Here is a 16,597-nt window from a genome sequence, read left to right as displayed (position 1 = left end):
CACAAGGCTCTCGTGTATCTTAATGTTTTTTGAATATCATAGACCTGATAAGTGTGTTTCCTCTTTCCCGATGATGTAAAGACCAAGACATTGTTCTTGATGCCCTCAGTTGTACTGCCACGCGTATATGGTCGTTATAGGCTGTGTAATATCACTTCATTCAACTTCTCTTATTTGCTCACAAGATCCATTATCTCTTCACCCTATTATGTCGATGCGTTGTACCCACACTGCAATCTATACTTGCCTCCATTCAAACTTGTCTTGCCTTCCCGCTAAACCTTAAAACTTTACTTTTGTTTACATTAACCCTAAACTTCTATCTTTCACATGCTTTGCCAAGCTGAGAAGCCAACTTCTGCAGTTTCTCACTCGAGTTTTCCACCATCTGCAAACAGCAGCCGACTCAACTCCTACACCCCACTCCCATACCGTTCTATAGGCCCTTTCCTGTCTCGAAACACTGTGGTATCTAACTCCCTCACCACTCCTTTCACCCTCCTGCAAGTTCAGGGCCCACCCATCTATAATTTGGTCTCCCGGTTCTCCTTGTTCCCTAGGCTTCTGACACATACTTATCCTCTTTGTCAATCTTTCCTCACCCATTCTCTCCATATGTTCAAATAAGATCTGCACACTCTCTTCAGCTCTCCCAACGACACCCTTTTTATTACCACGCCTCTAACCCTTTCATTACTTATTCGATCAAACCTCCTCACACCACATATAGTTCTTATACATTTCATTTCCAACACCTCCACCTCTACATCTAGACAATAAATACTTTAAAATCTATCTATCCTACTGCTCACAGCCCATGCCTTGCAGCCATATGATATTGTTGGGACTACTATATAGCCATTTTTGTCCTACCAGATAAGGATCTCTCCACTCATTCTCCAGCGTTTCCAGAACATACGCTTCCTCACCCAATCTATGGCTCACGTCTGTTTTCATGGTTTCATTTACTGCCACGTCCACTCCTACGTATGTAAAACACTTCACTTACCCAAGTTTATCCATACAACCTAGCCCTCAAGCCTGTTGAACCTAATAAGCTTGCTTTTATTCATATTTACCCTCAACCTCCTCCTTTTACAAACTTTCACCAGCTTCTGCAGTCTCTCGCTCGGATCTGCCACTAGTACTGTATCATCAGCAAACAACAAATGACACTTCTCAGTCCCTCTCATCCCCTAAAGACTGCATACATACTCGCCCCTCTCTCCAAGACTCTCACATTTACCTCCCTAATCAACCATGGTGACGTCAACCACTCTTGCTGTAGACCGAACGTCTCGTGGAACCATTCATTTTCCTCTTCCTACTCACACACATGTCTTATACCCTTGATAAAATCTTGTCGCTGCCTCTAGCAGCTTTCCTTAAGACATTCCACAAGGCATCTTTATCAACCCTGTTATATGTTTTCTCCAGATCCACAAATGCCACATACAAATCCATCTGTCTCTTTAAATATTTCACTCAGTCTTTAAAGGAAGTACCTGATCCACTCATCCTCTTCACTTCTATAACCACATTCCTCCTCCCCGTTCACATGCTCAGTACATGCCTTCATCCTGTCAATCAATACCCTCACACACGACTTACTAGGTATACTCAACAAACATATACCCCTTTAGTTTGAACGCTCATCTTTATCCCCCACGCCTTCATACATTAACACTATACATGCATTACACCATTCCTCAAGCACTTCACCGTGATCCATACAGACATCGAAAATCCTAACCAACCAATTAACATCACAGTCAACCCCATTTCTTGATTAATTCAACCGCAATGCCATCCTCTGCAGCAGCCTTGCCATAGTTAGTCTTACGTAAGGCATTCAGCACCTGTTCTCTTTATATATATACAATCCGCCTCATCCGGTGCAAACAATTCATAAAGTTATGAATCCCAACACCACCACACAACTTCAGTCTTACCTGTGCCATACTCGATCATGCTCTGTGAATTATCGCGTATGGCACTTGGAAGATGATTCATCGGATATTATGTGTTTAACAGAAAACATGTTTTAATTCTTTTGATTTTGTTTTTATGGTTATTTTTGTTTCCCTTAGATTCTGAATATGATTTTGGATAATATAGAAAACGTTGCAGACTTTAATGCCGTAATTGTCTGGGATGACAAATAGGATCAGGATTAAGGCAAAATAACGGCCTGTAATCTCAGGTCAGAGGCTGACATGATCTGGACCGACCTTGACCTGGCCTGACCTCACTCACGATCTGCCAACTGTGCTAAACGCTTTGTGACCCCGCCTCTCTACCCATCCCTCCTCCTCTTTCCCCCCCTCCCAACCCTTAATCCTTATCTGCTACCTCACCCACTCCCCTCCCAACCCTCCCCCAAGACACATTCTTCTGATGTAGTCTTCTTGAAAGAAACTGCAGGTAGTGGAGGTAGGAGGGGGATTGCCAATGTATATATCTGCGTCTCTGATCCTTGTGTACTGTGTGTGCATATGTGTGTGTGTGTGTGTGTGTGTGTGTGTGTGTGTGTGTGTGTGTGTGTGTGTGTGAGTGTGTGTGTGTGTAAGCGTCAGGACTAAGGAGGTGGTCAGCCAGCCTCTCATTATGGGAGAGAAAATGAGGGGACCAATTACTGTATGTCTTGGCCAGGCAGCCCGGGCCACGCCCACCGCGCGGCCCGCCTCGCCCAGGGTGGGCCATCTAGCACACTCTTGCCCCTGCTACATCATTGCTCTTCCCTTCATGGTATTTAATGTTGGCATTCCTGCTTCCTGCCCTAAACTGCCCCCTTAACCTAGACTGCCTCCTTCGCCTTACACTGACCCTTGGCCTACACAGCGCCTTGCTCTACATTTCTCCCTTGCCCTGCACTGCTCCCTACCCTACAGTGCTCCCTGTTCCTTGACTACGCCTTGCCCTACACCGCCTCCTTGCCTTACACTTACCTTCTTCCTAAAGATATTTTCCGAAACCCAGAAACATCTATCAGGCTCCTCTCTCTCTCTCTCTCTCTCTCTCTCTCTCTCTCTCTCTCTCTCTCTCTCTCTCTCTCTCTCTCTCTCTCTCTCTCTCTCTCTCTCTCTCTCTCTCTCTCTCTCTCTCTCTCTCTCTCTCTCTCTCTCTCTCTCCGGGATAATGCCCTTTCTTATTCTCATACCCCCATACATAATCTACCTCACTCTCACTGCCCACCCTCCTCTCACCTTCACCACACCACCACTCTATCATGTCGCCATCACCGCTTCATCCCCTCACTTTCACCATCCCCTCCTCACCTTCATAAACTCTTTTTCTCACATTCGCCATCTCACACCTTCGCTAACCACTCTTCTCACATTCACCATCTCTTCACCTTCTCTTCTCACCTTCATCACCACCTCCTTTCACCATTCTTTCCTTTCACTTTAACCACCCCTTTTCTCATCTTACCCAACCCCTCTTCTCACCTTCACCATCCTTTTTCTCTTCTTCATCACTCCTATCTCCCACCTTCACCATACCCTCATTTCACTTTCATCACCCTTATCTCTCACTTTCACCATTCCCCCTATCACCTTCATCACCCCTCCCTCTTACCTTCACCATCCCCACATATCACGTTCATCACCCTTACATCTCACTTGAATCATTCCCTCCTCTCACTTTCATCACCTCTACCTCTCACCTTCACCATCACCTCATATCACCTTTATGACATCTACCTCTCTCACCTTCACCATCCCCTCCTATAACCTTCATCACCCCTACCTCTCACCTTCACCATCTCCTCCTGTCACCTTCGTCACGCCTATGTCCTACTTTCACCATCCCCTCCTATCACCTTCATCACCCTTACCCCTCACCTTCATCATGCCCTCCTCTCGCCTTCATCACCCCTGCCTCTGCCTTCTTCATCTCCACATCTCACTTTCATCACCCCTGCCTCTCACTTTCATCATCCCCTAATCTTATTTTCATTACCCCTACCTCCCACCTTCACCATTGCCTCCTCTCACCTTCACCATCTCTGTTCTCACACCTTCCCCCTCGTCCCCTCAGGCGTCAGCAGCGAGGGGACGTGTGAGCCTCTTTGTAAGCTGCCCCTTGAGTGGTCTTATCTATGGTGTAAGTGTAACTAAAGTGTAGACGCGTGTCGCCCCTCTTATCCTCGGTCACTGTCAGCGGCGCCCACAACGGTGGGATTGTGTAGGGAGAACTGAGGGATGGTGTAGGGAAGGCTGAGGGATTGTGTAGGGAGAATGAGGGATTGTGTAGGAAGGACTGAGGGATGGTGTAGGGGGGGGGGGTAATGGACAGTGTAAAGAGGGATGAGGGACTGTGTAGGGAGGAGTGAGGGACTGTGCAGGGAGGACTAGGATTTTTGTATATGGTGTAGTGAGGGGTCTGTGTGTAAAACTTAATCCGTGTAAGAAGAATTGAAGGAAGTCGTAGGGAGGACGTGCCATGGTGTGGAGGCGAGTGAAGGATTGTTTACACTCCGTGTGGAGATACAGGATCGTAAATAATGTCAACAATCAGGCTACTGTACTGGCCTATACTCTCTTGGCCTAACTAGACACGAAGGTGGGAAATATGGATCAATGCTTTAGCTTCTCCTCTTGTAAGCTAATCTTGCTCGTCACTGTTACGTTTACTGGATCCAGGATGAGAGACTTGATCGTGATGGTTCCGAAGCTTCGAAATTATACTGAACTTCTTACGTATATTGACAATCTTTTCAATTCGCTTTAACGTAATTCTACTCACTATTTTTTTTAACTTATTCGTCTAAATGTAGTGACCTTCAAGCAGCCGGTGATGTTTAGGGAAGCGTAAGACACTCTCGGTACGTCGTAATGCGAATGAGACGACTCAGCAGCACAACAAAACTGTCATCACAAACAATCCTCGGCAGCGTCGTCCGGGTCAGACTCTGTGACTTGTCATGCACTATGGCGCACCGGACGCTATGCTTTTTTTTTCTTCCAATTCTATGTATCCATTAGACGTGTTCACAGACCGTCCGGGGTAGAGGGCATAGGTTCGAATCCTGTTTGCGACATAGTTAAATGTTCATCCTCCCTTACCGGTGGGGTTTTGACGGTAGAATGGGTACCTGGCCTAGGTTAGAGTATATATATATATATATATATATATATATAGAGAGAGAGAGAGAGAGAGAGAGAGAGAGAGAGAGAGAGAAAGAGAGAGAGAGAGAGAGAGAGAGAGAGAGAGAGAGAGAGAGAGAGAGAGAGAGAGAGAGTTAAGTAAATAACCATGATTATGGCATTCAGCTGTCCTGCGTCGTCTCGGCAAAAAAAGAAAAAAGAAAACACGGAAGACCAGACGATACCATGAGACAGAGCCATCTTGAATAGTCGACAGGATTTGTAAATGTTCTAGAGGAGCCGCTGATGGCAGCTGCTGGCGTTGGCAAGACTTATCCAACCTCGGCTTCTAGACTGATAAATTTTGGAGAAATTGGAGGAGCCAAGATTAACTTTTTACGCCATCATGGGTCAGAGTAATTTACTCGGGTTATTATGTGTATTTTATTGAATAATACATAACGCTATATTTTAGTCTCGTAAAACTTAGGGTTGTGTGATTAATTGTTCATGGTTTGTGTTCGTCATTAAAAGTTGTTTGTGGGATTAATTCGTTACGTCGGCGGTCGCTGCCTCCACCATCAGGAAAACCACATCAACAAGTCTCTTCTTGCAGTAGTTGTCTGACGTATGATTACAGTGAACAACTACTGTGTGTAGTTCTGTAGTCCTGGTACAGTGAACATCATCATTATTTCTGGTTGTGTGTGATACACTGAAGTAACCTTTACAGTATTTACTTATGCAACTTTATACGTCCCAAACATCGAAATCCATAAAATATGTTATGATATACCATAAGTGGATACTTAAAATATGTTATGATATGCAATAATTGGATACTTAATATGTGTTATGATGTACAACAAGTTGATACTTAAAATTCAAAGGAAAGTTGTAATAACATCCAGCACCGTCGTCTGTGCGAGTAAGCTGTTGCCCGTATCAGTCTAGCTCGTGTCAGTAACATTTCTGTGGGCCATAACTCAAAGTACGTGTCTGTTGCTGGTGTCGTATTGTTTCCCACATTAGTAGTTTTTCGCATTTAGACAACACTAGAGCGAAGAAGTAATTCTATGAAGACTCCAGAGATGAAAGTGAGGTAAGAGGAGGATACTGGATGTGAATATATGTAAAGAGAAAAGTGGGTCGGTGTATGAAAGTGACGCCAGGCCAGTGTATAGGAAGGAACTGGATGCTGTAATTAAGATGTTTGTGGAGCAGTGTTCAGTGAAGATGTTAGAGGGGAAAGTTGTAGTTTAGTGTCACGCAAGAGAGAAACAAGACAGATAAACACTGAAAGCTCTGTTTAATGAGGAGAAGAAGGAAATAATTGTGGAGTGAACATGAAGTGGTGTCTGTCCCCATCGGTGATGTATGAACGTGAAACCCATATCTATTACAGCTCAGGAAAGGCCAACAGTAAGAGCAGGCAAGATGGGTGGTTCCAAGTTGGGATTACGGGTCAAAGATATATTGTGTGAAGAAATCATCAGAAAACCATGTGGGTGAAAGTTTCTTAAGGTATTACGGCCACTGAAAACATATTGTGGCTGATGATAAGTTGGTCAAGAATATATATATATATATATATATATATATATATATATATATATATATATATATATATATATATATATATATATATATATATATATATATATATATATATATATATATATATATATATAGGTTAGATATAGCTGTAGGTGTAAGAAAATGTACTGTTTGCGCAGATTGGAAAAGTAAGAGTTCCTTATACAAATGTGGAATTCCTTATTTCACTTCAACACACTGGCCATGATGGGTTGAGGATGCTCATTGGTGATCTCAGAGGTTGTATGTACCTGATGCACCCGTGGCATTATTGCGCATGCCTGCCGTCAAACAACGCTTGACCAGACTCAGAAATTTGTATCATTCGAGGGAAGATGGCTGTTCAGCACCCAGACTGCTCGTTCATTGATTTATTAGACAATGCAGTACCTTACATGTCCTGCGAAAACAAACGTGAATAAAGGGATCAGATTTTAGGCGTGACACTCGCCAGTGTTGAAACCTTAGTGTAAGTGAGTTAATGGCACTTTCTCGAGGTTCTCTCTGTGTGAGTAGCGGAGGGGGAAACCGAAGGAAGAAGCCCCATGGTTGGGTCGTGGTGAGTGGAAGAATTAGGCACGTGAGGGAAGGATGATTTGCTTCACTGTTTCAACCTGTATCAAAGCCTTCCTCTTTTTTTTTTGTTTCGTTTTTAGATTAACTAATAAATCGCCTTCACCAATAGGATAAATGTATTGCAATCATCGACTTTCCTATGCTTCTTTCGTCGGAAGTTCGGAAAAAATAAAGGCCTTGTTCCAAGATGCGACGAATTCCGCTGGACTCCTCGCATCATAGAGAAAGATAATTTTACAAAACACAGTCCCTCCTTGCACTACAAGAGACACAGTCCCTCCTTGCACTACAAGAGACACAGTCCCTCCTTGCACTACAAGAGACACAGTCCCTCCTTGCACTACAAGAGACACAGTCCCTCCTTGCACTACAAGAGACACAGTCCCATCTTGCACTACAAGACACAGTCCCTCCTTGAACTACAAGACACAGTCCCATCTTGCACTACAAGAGACACAGTCCCATCTTGCACTACAAGAGACACAGTCCCATCTTGCACTACAAGAGACACAGTCCCTCCTTGCACTACAAGAGACACAGTCCCATCTTGCACTACAAGACACAGTCCCTCCTTGCACTACAAGACACAGTCCCATCTTGCACTACAAGAGACACAGTCCCATCTTGCACTACAAGAGACACAGTCCCTCCTTGCACTACAAGAGACACAGTCCCGTCTTGCACACCAGAAGAGACGACTGTAGGAATCTCGTAGAACTGCGACAACTTTTTCCTTCAAGTAGTGGCGTAAGGAAGGTCAATAACTACCTATCAAATTATCTTAACAATATTTACCATAGGAAATATGACGGGGTAACATCCTACTCAGACTGGCTTCTAACATCGGTTCAGAAATATATAATTTCATAAATGGCAACGATAATTCAGCAGGTGACTCATCCGGCAGAATCAGATCCACTGGATAGGCTGCCGCTGGGCAGTCCGGCCGCGGTATGTGGTGGGTCTGCAGTACCCACCCGCCAGCCCACCTTGGGCCATCCTACAACATTCCATACTCCGTTGTTTGACTCCGAGAGAATTTGTAAAATCAGGGATTGCGTGGTACAGTGTGCACTATCTTTGTGTGGTACAGTAATCATTATCTTTATGTGGTAAAGTAATCATTATCTTTGTGTGGTAGAGTAATCATTATCTTTGTGTGGTACAATAATAATTATCTTTATGCGGTACAGTAATCATTATCTTTGTGTGGTACAGTAATCATTATCTTTGTGTGGTACAGTAATCATTATCTTTGTGTGGTACAGTAATCATTATCTTTGTGTGGTACAGTAATCATTATCTTTGTGTTGTAGTGATCATTTACCTTCGTACAGTGATCATCATAATTGTGTGGTACAGCGTTCATTACCCGTGTGTAGTGGAGTGATCATTATCCTTATGTAGCAGTGATCATATCGATGTGAATTAATCATCAACTTTCTGTAGTAGTGATCATTATGTTTGTGCGGAAGTGATCATTACATTTGTGTGGTACAGCGATCATAATCTACGTGAGTCAGTCAGCATCATTGTGTGGTAGTTATCCTGTTAGACGTCTCAATGAATCTTTATGCACTGGATGTTGTGTACTGAGTACAGTTACCACGTCCATGCCAACACCAGAGTGTGGTGTTAGTGGCCGAGGTAGGGCTGGAGACTTGAGTACATCTGAAGTTAGACAGCAGCCGACCTGTGGGTCCTAACGAAGCCGTGTGTGATTCTGGAAGAGAACAGAAACTTGTGGCAGGAGTAGAATGAACATTTTTTTCAAGAGAAATATAGATAATCATCATGCTTTTTAGACACCAAATATATGTATATATCAAGTGCAGGTCACACACACTGTTTTATGCTACATTCTAACTAACATCTATCATTCGTTAGCTGTTTTCCTCTATTGTTCTGCGAACAGCAAAAATTACAGTCTGGTTGTTAAGCAGCTAATTCCCACAGGAAAGGTAATGAATGGCCAGTGGCATATAAGTCAATTTTCAGGAATGCAACACAAAGATGAACAGATCAAGCGAGTGGATTTGTTATTTTACCTAAAACAGTGAATCATCATCCCCCCCCACCACCCCCACACCCACACCCACCCAACCCTCCAGCAAACACCTTTCACCCACCACCCACCCACACCCCCACGGTGGCCCAGAGAGAAAACCGCTCTTAGGATAAGTGTTCATGATGGTCAATCTTCCTTGGCCTTCACCGGAGACAGGAGCGCCCTCAGCTGACAAATGAAAGTTTATGCTTAAAGAAGGTTTGCTGGGGTGCGTCTTGCGGGGTGGGGAGGGTGAGGGGGAGGAGGAGAATGAGGAGGAGGGGGTGTGGCCGGTGGGTGAAGGGAGGAGTGGGCATACCATCAGGGTAAACCAAACTGGGTATCGGGAGCCTCGGGTTAAGTGGGTCTTAAGCGTTGTATAGGAATTTGTAGGGGCGGGGGGCGTCGCATGAGGTGGTCGCGTTCCTTGCTGACTCTGATGACCGAGGGGGCCCTTCCCCCCCTTTGTGGTGTGTTGGGCTGATCCCAGAGTCCAGCCGGTGCTGGGGAGGATGCTTCTCTCTCTCTCTCTCTCTCTCTCTCTCTCTCTCTCTCTCTCTCTCTCTCTCTCTCTCTCTCTCTCTCTCTCTCTCTCTCTCTCTCTCTCTCTCTCTCTGAATCATTGTGTACCTTATTCACCCGAGGTCCTGATCGCCCCCCGGCGTGGAAGCAGTCTAATGCTTCTTTTGTGTTCATCAACCAGTGTGTCTTCCGTGCCTCACCTCACCATAGGTCGTGTCAGTCATCCTCATCCCTTGTTTCAATCAACTCCCCTCATCTAGTATTTTACTGACCGTTCACATTCTAATCCTGTCTACTTTGTGGCCATATGAATCATCAACTGGTGTCTTCTTCTACGACATATGTTGCGTCATAACATATTCACGTGACGTTGTCTTGTTTCTTTAGTCTTATTACCTCATGTTGGCCCAGCTCAGCTTCATCCCTGACCTACCTCACCTGTATAGCTTGGCTTCGTGTTCTCCATTTTCATGTTGATGATGTGCATCTCGTGTCAGACTATGTTCCATCAGGGTCATGTTCAACTTATGCAGCTTCAAGCATTGCTCTGTTCACTTCTGGATTCTGTCATCGTGTTCACTTGAGGTTGTGTTTATCTCGTGTTCATTATAACTACATTCTGTTCAGCTGCGTTCGATGGATGGCCTCATTCTGTCACACTGCAGTCCTCCCAAACGGTGTTAAATTTCTCATTGATTGAGAAAGAAAACGGGCTCTCAGTTCTTTACTATATATTCTTTTTCTCTCCAACAGAAAATATAATTAGTTTGATCCTGCTAGAATGACTACTATTCCTGATCGAATGATGATATTATCAATGTTACCTCCAGTACGGGTTTCTGTAACCATTCCCAAACCAAAGCTGTATTAATTCTCTCACGACAAAATCCTCATTGATTATTTCGCGCCAAAATGATCATCTGATCATTCTGGCGCGAAATTCTTGTCAACAAAAGACGAGGAGAAAATGTATTAATGTGAGCGTAGACTCGTGTGATGTGTGGAGTGTATTAATGCACTCGAGTGTGACGCTGGTGTACCGAAGCCCGAGTGTGAAGTGTGTTAATGCGCTTAGGAATTACTGTCGGGAAACCATAAACTAGTGACATCAACGATTGATACTCGACTTTTAAGAGTTAAGATTTCTGGGCTACAGTTTCGGCAACAACACACACACACACACACACACACACAGTGAGCATGTGGTGGGTAGCATCCTTGGCTCACCGTGTGATGAGCGGTCAGGTAGATAGGGCGGGGCAGGTCATGTACCTAGGGTGTGTGGTTGGGGGGAGCTAAGGTCAGATAGTGAGGCGAGGTCAAAAGCTAGAGGTTAATGGAGACCAGTTGTGCTTAACCTTGTTGCACGTGCGACGGGCGTGTGTTTTGTGTGTGGGTCAGTGTCTGTGTAATCCTGTCAGTGATAACAGCAGTGATTCCTGAGCCTCTTTATGATAACCTGACAGTGAATTCAGTGATCTGTGTGGTGCGAGTCAATTGTTTAGCGAGGATTCTTCTGCCGTGGTCCAGCTTTAGCAAGCCATCATAATGTAGTGAGTGTTGATCCTTCCTTCTGATCATCAATGCCACAGGTAATGAGTGTTGATCCATCCCTCTGAACATCACTGTCACAGGCAGTGAGTGTTGATCCTTCCTTCTGATCATCAACGCCACAGGTAGTGAGTGTTGATCCTTCCTTCTGATCTCCAACGCCACAGGTGGTGAGTGTTGGTCCTTCCTTCTGATCATCACTGTCACAGATAGTGAGTGTTGATCCTTCCCTTGATCACCAACGCCACAGGTAGTGAGTGTTCATCCTGCCTTCTGATCATCAATGTCACAGGTAGTGAGTGTTGATCCTTCCTTCTGATCATCAATGTCACAGGTAGTGAGGGTTCATCCTTCCTTCTGATCATCAACGCCACAGGTAGTGAGTGTTGATCTTTCCTTCTGATCATCAACGCCAAAGGTAGTGAGTGTTGATCCTTCCCTCTGATCACCAACGCCAAAGGTAGTGAGTGTTGATCCTTCCCATTGATCACCAACGCCAAAGGTAGTGAGTGTTGATCCTTCCCTCTGATCACCAACGCCACAGGTAGTGAGTGTTGCTCCTTCCCACTGATCACCAACGCCAAAGGTAGTGAGTGTTGATAATTCCCTCTGAACACCAACGCCACAGGTAGTGAGTGTTGATCCTTCCTTCTGATCATCAGCGCCAGAGGTAGTGAGTGTTGATCCTTCCCTCTGATCACCAACGCCACAGGTAGCGAGTGTTGATCCTTCTGATCACCAACGCCAAAGGTAGTGAGTGTTGATCCTTCCTTCTGATCATCAGTGCCACAGGTAGTGAGTGTTGATCCTTCCCTCTGATCACCAACGCCACAGGTAGTGAGTGTCGATCCTTCCTTTTGATTATCACTGTCACAAGCCGTGAGTGTTGATCTTTCCTTTTGATTATCACTCTCACAAGTCGTGAGTGTTGATCCTTCCTTTTGATTATCACTGTCACAAGTCGTGAGTGTTGATCTTTCCTTTTGATTATCACTGTCACAAGTAGTGAGTGTTCATCCTTCCTTCTGATCATCAACGCCACAGGTAGTGAGTGTTAATCCTGCCTTCTGATCATCAGTGTCACAGGTAGTGATTGTTGATCCTTCCTTCTGATCATCACTGTCACAGGTAGTGAGTGTTAATCCTTCCTTCTGATCATCACTGTCACAGATAGTGAGTGTTGATCCTTCTCTCTGATCATCAACGCCACAGGTATTCAGATTTGCTTTCCTCGTACTCTGAAAGAATATCTTTTTTTCCTGATTAGTTGTCGTATTCATAACTTGTTCCCGTAAGTTTGTGCACAAGAAGAGGCTTAGAAAATGATACTGAATGCAAACAATGAGCCAAAATGTGTTGAGTATTATGAAAAATAGATATTTTGTGACAAGACTGCGACAGTCATCCTCAAGCTTGAATGAGATGTCACGTAAATTATTTCGTAGGTCGTGGTGATGCATGATAATGTCATTGTCACACATAGAAATGAGGAGAAAAGCTTCGGAACACGAGATGATTTGATAGAATTATACGAAGTAAAGTTGAGGTAAGTAAGAGAAGGACCTCAGTATTCAGCTTCGAAAAGTGAAGTCTGTTAGACATCTAGGAGTTGATTTAGCAGCGGATGGAACCATGGAAGCGGAAGTGAATCATAGGGTGGGGGAGGGGGCGAAAGTTCTGGGAGCGTTGAAAAATGTGTGAAGTCGAGAAAGTCATCTTGGAAAGCAAAAATGGGAGTGTGTGAAGGAATAGCAGTTCCAACAATGTTATATGGTTGCGAGGCGTGGGCTATAGATAGAGTTGTGCGTAGGAGGGTAGATGTGCTGGAAATGAGATGTTTAAGGACTATATGTGGTGTGAGGTGGTTTGATCGAGTAAGTAATGAAAGGATGAGAGAGATGTGTGGTAATGAAAAGAGTGTGGTTGAGAGAGCAGAAGAGGGTGTTTTGAAATGGTTTGGTCACATGGAGAGAATGAGTGAGGAAAGATTGACAAAGAGGATATATGTGTCAGAGGTGGAGGGAACGAGGAGAAGAGAGAGACCAGAATTGGAGGTGGAAAGATGGAGTGAAAAAGATTCTGAGTGATCGGGGCCTGGACATGCAGGAGGGTGAAAGGCGTGCAAGGAATAAAGTGAATTGGAACGATGTGGTATACCGGGGTCGACGTGCTGTCAATGTATTGGTTCGGGCATGTAAAGCGTCTAGGGTAAACCATGGAAAGATTTTTATAGAGTTGAACCCAAACCTCCCATTGATACCAAGAATCTTTTTCCCTTTTGATAATAATTTCACTTTGCTTCCCATGTTGCTTAAATCCTTTAATGTAAATGTTGCCTTTAGCAACAATAATACTATAAAGAATATCTTAATCAGGAATTCATCAGAAAATTCTCTTGGTTGCATCTATAAAGTGCCTTGTGGAAACTGTGATAGATTTTGTGTTGGTTAGACTGGTAAGAATCTTTCTGTTAGACTTAAGCAACATAGATATAATATAAGAACGAGACAAGAATCAAATGCCTTGTTTAATCATGTTAAAAACTATGATCATTGTATTGACTGGAGTAACACCATCTCAGTTGTTAACTCTAACTCTATTACCAAGAGGAATATCTTTGAATCTTCTATTATCAAATACACAAAGAATTATCATCTTAATATTAGTGATGGTCTACACAAATTAGATAACTTTATTGTAGATAAGATTTGTAAAATGACAAGTTTATGAACGCTCGTTGTATGTTTTGGACAATCACATGTTTACCAAATGGCGTCCTAGCTTCGTCTCTTCGATGTATATCAACTGACTGTTATATTTCTCTCTTGTGTCTTCCCTGATGATGTGATTATTACACGAAAGTGCACTTGGGAACTTTTCGTGTTTCATTTTCCTCGTGGACTCATAGGAATATATATATATATATATATATATATATATATATATATTATATATATATATATATATATATATATATATATATATATATATATATATATATATATATATATATATATATATATATATATTTCAAACTATTAGCCATTTCCCGCATTACTAAGGTAGCGTTAAGAACAGAGGACTGGGCCTTAGAGGGGAATATCCTCACCTGGCCCCCTTCTCTGTTCCTTCTTTTGGAAAATTAGGAAAAAAAAAAACGAGAGGGGAGGATTTCCAGCCACCCGCTCCCTCCCCTTTTAGTCGCCTTCTACGACACGCAGGGAATACGTGGAAAGTATTCTTTCTCCCCTATCCCCAAGGATAAAATATATATATATATATATATATATATATATATATATATATATATATATATATATATATATATATATATATATATATATGTATATATGTGTGTGTGTGTGTGTGTGTGTGTGTGTGTGTGTGTTTGTTAAATGTAAGTAGTAAGTGCCATAATCTAGTAAACCACAAGTCTTCCTTGTTCTAACAGTTCCTCCTTGTTCTAACTGACCAACATTACTACAGTAAGCCATGTAACTCCCTATGTTGCCCTCTAATATTTGTTCATCGTTGGTTCTAAACATTGATTAATATCTGTGTGAAGAATCCGTTCACCCGAATCTTTGCGCCAAACAATAGTGTTTACTGTGTACATCTCGTTTTCTATCACCTTAAGCATGGTGGCCTGACCTCTCATCGAACCCTTAATGCTAAGGTCAAAGTTCATCTATCACACGCAAGGATCGTAACTCAGTCGTGAAGGGGTTAAGTTCAGGTTGGTTGGTTGGGCTTCAGGTACAGCTGTTATCTGCCAGGGTTATTAAGGCTATCAACTTCAGCATCTACCCAACAACCAATAAGTGCTAATAGGATGTTAGGGTTCATTAGTAGGACAATTAGCAATGAAACTCCTAGAGTATTATTACAACTTTATCTTGCGTTGGTGCGACCACATTTGGATTATGCGGTACAGTTTTGGGCTCCACACTATGCAGTTGATATAGATTGTTTAGTAGAGTACAAAGGCGAATAACAAAAATGATCCCTGGAATTAGAAGACTCTTTGAACAAAGGTTAAAAAGACTGAATTTACGCTCACTTAAGAGAAGGGGGCTAGAGGGGACATGATTGAAGTCTTTAGTAGGTGAAGAGCATTGATAAAGGGCATTGATAAAGGTAACATGAATAAAGTTCTTAGAATGACGCCACCGGATAGGACAAGAAATAATGGATTTAAATGAGAAAAAAATAGATTCAGGTCGGCTGTGGGTAAATATTGGTTCGGGAACAGGGTAGTAGATTTATGGAACAAGCTGCCAAGTAGAGTAGTGGAAGCTGGGTCTTTAGGTAGCTTTAAACGAAGGTTGGATGTGTTTATGGGTTCAGGCAGTTGGTTGTAGGGTGGACAGGGTCAGGACCTGCCTAGCACGGGCCAATCGACCTCTTGCAGTGTCCTCACTTCTTATGTTCTTAACAACAGAGAAATCTTTTAAACATCTTCAGGCATTAACGATTATTCGACGACCACATACACTTTCATTTTTTATATAATCTGTTGGTTAACTGTAGACTAAATTATGTAGATTAACCTTTATGGGTTAATTTAGTTTGGTTTTTCATATACTGAACTGTTTTATGTACGGGAACAAATACGTCTTGGAGTATGTCCAAAACAAATAAGTTCTATCAAGGTATATCGTAATGAATTCTTAAATTCCTGATTCTTCAGTGAGTTCCTTATTACGACTTTTTTCTTGATTGAATATGCTTGATATCTTTATCAAGCCCTTTCATCCCCTTGTACTTCTCGATCATATCACACATTTACTCTGTACTTTTCTAGTGAATGCAAGCTCTGTGTCCTTCATGACTTCCTCAGAGGAAAGATTGTCTAATGCTTGGGATCATTTCTGTCAGCCTCCTCTGTGTACCTGCCTGACAGTATACATCCATCATATAAACACGTGCCTGGAAATGCACTGCGTGATCGAGGGAGGTGTGGTCACACCAGAGAGACGGAAACACAGCATAACATTTACGCTTGTATTGCCAACGTTTGTAGGAATTAATCCAGATATTCCACTCGCTTTATTGCAAATTCCACTCAATGGCTTGCAATGAAATTACTTACCCATTGAAGTAGTCACTTTTTTTTCCCGTCTGATCAATAATAACCTACAGAATGGAAATAACATATTCGTTCATTCTGCTTCGTGAGAGTCTACTTTGACTTCTTTAAATTTAGCATCCACAC

At 43.0% G+C, this 16,597-nt stretch overlaps 1 protein-coding gene across 8 annotated transcripts in view; it reads left to right on the top strand.

The window, feature by feature from the left end:
- The window catches only part of kn (EBF transcription factor knot), a 528,425-nt gene that overhangs the window by 32,165 nt on the left and 479,663 nt on the right, over positions 1–16,597 (top strand). Inside the window, exon 1 of one of the 8 annotated variants that reach the window (XM_071675842.1) lies at positions 11,110–11,384. The exons of the other annotated variants lie outside the window; for them this stretch is intronic. Coding sequence (XP_071531943.1) covers positions 11,380–11,384 — 5 coding nt within the window. The 5' untranslated portion in view covers positions 11,110–11,379. Of the gene's footprint in view, positions 1–11,109; positions 11,385–16,597 lie in introns of those variants that run through there. 8 annotated transcript variants of the gene reach the window in all.

This window comes from Panulirus ornatus, chromosome 21 (assembly GCF_036320965.1).
Source record: "Panulirus ornatus isolate Po-2019 chromosome 21, ASM3632096v1, whole genome shotgun sequence".
Lineage (NCBI taxonomy): Eukaryota > Metazoa > Arthropoda > Malacostraca > Decapoda > Palinuridae > Panulirus > Panulirus ornatus.
The sequence above is the reverse complement of the archived record's forward strand: the minus strand, read 5'-3'. Positions and strand labels throughout refer to the sequence as shown.